The sequence below is a fragment of the Priapulus caudatus genome, unplaced genomic scaffold (genome assembly GCF_000485595.1).
Source record: "Priapulus caudatus unplaced genomic scaffold, Priapulus_caudatus-5.0.1 Scaffold33, whole genome shotgun sequence".
NCBI lineage: Eukaryota > Metazoa > Priapulida > Priapulimorpha > Priapulimorphida > Priapulidae > Priapulus > Priapulus caudatus.
The window spans coordinates 287,898-291,116 of record NW_014577094.1 but is presented as its reverse complement, the minus strand read 5'-3'; the positions used below and the strand labels follow the sequence as shown (position 1 = coordinate 291,116).

At 37.3% G+C, this 3,219-nt stretch overlaps 1 protein-coding gene across 1 annotated transcript in view; it reads left to right on the top strand.

Moving 5' to 3' along the window:
* The window catches only part of LOC106816696 (5'-3' exoribonuclease 2-like), a gene marked incomplete in the record, with an annotated part of 98,043 nt that overhangs the window by 3,929 nt on the left and 90,895 nt on the right, over positions 1-3,219 (top strand). Inside the window, 4 exon segments of the mRNA XM_014821319.1 lie at positions 991-1,052; positions 1,357-1,468; positions 1,690-1,852; positions 2,311-2,361. Of these exon segments, the coding sequence (XP_014676805.1) occupies positions 991-1,052; positions 1,357-1,468; positions 1,690-1,852; positions 2,311-2,361 (388 nt within the window).

The window sequence follows — 3,219 nt, the reverse complement described above, 5'->3', positions numbered from 1 at the left end:
TATATATATATATATATATATATATATATATATATATATATATATATATCAATAGTACATAATAGAGAAGAGTATGACACTGCTTTAACAGCGTTTTGCATAGTTTTCAACTTGTAAATATTCTATCAATATGTGAATAAATATATTCAAACTTTACCTTGTTTTCGTCTATGATTCTCCCTTAATCATATGACATCACCAATTTACCTGAAAATCGTATGTGTTCTTTAAAAAAGTTCTTTGAATACGACACGGTTTCACACAGTTTTACCAAACGTTCGCATGTATGTGGCGGCAGCACCAGGTTGTAACTACGGGATGCTGGGGGCTGTTGTGGATATTAGGTAAGCACAGTAACAACACTTGTTTCGCTTCCTTATCATCAGGAACACGATGGAAACACAGCTAAAATCAGCTGCCAGCTCGCCGTGAGCACACATGTATTTTTAGCATGCTGGAAACGCTACACGCTGAATACAATTCGATGCCTAATAATCCCCAACATCTCCCAGCGTTCCGTCATAGACAATAGAAATTAGAACACTAATGCCATAATAAACTTGCGCCGAACACATGCGCTCATTTGGGAAAACTGTGTGAAACCGTGTCGAATTCAAAGAACTTTTCTGAAGAACACATACGATTTTCAGGTATTAAAATTGGTGGCGTCATATGATTAAAGGAGAATCATAGATGAAAACAAGGTAAAGTTTGAATATATTTATTCACATATTGATTGAACATTTACAAGTTGAAAACTATGCAAAGCGCTGTTAAAACGGTGTCATACTCTTCTCTATTATGTACTCTTGATATATATATATATTCATTTTCAATGCTAAAAGCCAATTAAGAATAAAAATAATCTTTAATTATTTACATGATTTGCAGATAGGTATATGGGTCTCTTGCATACTTCATGGTTTATAAGGGTATCACCTCATTTACATTTGTGAAGTAATGTACTCTATGTTTGATTTACACTTACAGGCTCCAAGGGCAAAAATGAACCAGCAGCGTTCAAGGCGATTTAGAGCATCAAAGGAAACTGCGTAAGATTTATATAACCTGTTGCACAGGTTGTTGAGGTTGGGGAGAAAATACATGCAGTTAATGTGCAAGCAATTTTGAGAATTTATTTTGTAAACACCATTACTTTTAGTGATAAATAGCAATGATTTAATAATAAATTTAAATAATAATACTAGAGAGAAGAGAACAATGGTTAAACCATATCATGAGTATCTGACCATAAGGTCAATGGCAAAAAATTATCAAAAATAATAACTATAAAAAAATGTTCAGTTATCACAGATTTCTACGTGTTATTTACCTGCGACTTGATTGTACTGTCAGTGAGAAGATGGTAGAGGTGAAGAAGATAAGAGATGATCTTCGTTCTAAAGGAGCTTCGCTGCCACCCGAAAAGCAAGATACGGAACATTTTGACAGCAACTGCATTACTCCGGTATAGAAATCAAACCTGCACACATCACATTGCTACGAATACTTGTGACTTGATATCAACAAGTCGCGAGTTGATTGAAGTATGTAAAAGATACTGTCGTCACAGAAGTATACAAACCAAACCAACACATTTTACATTCCTATGTATACTTGTTATTTGTTGTCAGCAAGTCACCCATTGAGTGAACTACTTAACAGATGGCGTGCGTGTCCTATTCGTAGGGAACTCCATTTATGGATCGACTAGCCACCTGTCTGCGCTACTACATCTATGAGCGTCTGAACACAGATGCTGGCTGGAAGGACATTGAAGTGATCCTGTCAGATGCTAATGCCCCAGGAGAGGGCGAACACAAAATAATGGACTACATACGAAGGCAACGAGGTAGGCCGTGCATTTTTATGCAGTGACGTAAGGTAATGTCGCTTTGTTCATCCATTTTTAATTGCTAGATCTGCGTGGATAGGAAGTAATTATTTTAATTATCAAGGTTTATTCTGCCGTTTTTCTTTCAGATGTTCAGTGTCTTGTTCACTCAGTTTATTCATTTTCTCACACCAAACTTTGCTGAACATTCTCCTCATTACTGGAGTTGTTTCTAAGCAGCCTAGCGTGTTTACGAGTAGATATAGAAGTTCTTGAAGATAGGTCACGCATGTAAAATGTAATAAGGTCTATCCGGCCAACAGAGTTTCGTGTAGGTTTTTGATGCTGCATAAGTTTGCCTGGAATACCAAGTGTTTTATGAAAGTGATAAGTAGCTGTGGATGTCTTTGGCAGACAGGGGAGATGCGCAGTATGATTACATAGTTACACGACATGTTATTTTCTTTCACCACCAGCGAATCCTGATCATGATCCGAATACAAAACACTGTCTCTGTGGAGCTGACGGTACGTAAGAGACACCCCTGGTTTTATCTACCAGTTTTATACTGTATTTATATAATGTAATATATCAAGAGTACATAATAGAGAAGAGTATGACACTCTTTTAACAGCGTTATGCATAGTTTTCAACTTGTAAATATTCTATCAATATGTGAATAAATATATTCAAACTTTACCTTGTTTTTGTCTATGATTCTCCCTTAATCGTATGACACCACCAATTTACCTGAAAATCGTATGTGTTGTTCAAAAAAGTTCTCTGAATACGACACGGTTTCACACAGTTTTCCCAACAATTCACATCTGAGCGGCGAATGTTTATTATCGGATTAGTGTTCCATTGTCTATGACGGAACGCTGGGTGCTGTTGGGGATATTAGGCATTGAATTGTATTTAGCGTGTAGCGTTTCCAGCGTGCTAGAAAGAAATGTGTGCTCACGCGTGCTAGCAGCTGATTTTAGCTGTGTTGCCATCGTGTTCCTGATGATAAGGAACCGAAACAAGTGCTGTTACTGTGCGTACCTAATATCCCCAACAGCCCCCAGCGTCCCGTAGTTACAACCTGGTGCTGCCGCCGCATATCAACATGCGCCGCTCAGATGCGAATTGTTGGGAAAACTGTGTGAAACCGTGTCATATTCAAAGAACTTTTTTGAAGAACATACGATTTTCAGGTAAATTGGTGGTGTCATATGATTAAGGGAGAATCATAGACGAAAACAAGGTAAAGTTTGAATATATTTATTCACATATTGATAGAATATTTAAAAGTTGAAAACTGAAATATGATCAAGGTCAAGGTAAAGGTCAAATAAAGGTCGCAGTGACCTGGTTTTGGGACGCTGCCCACCTTCTCCCCA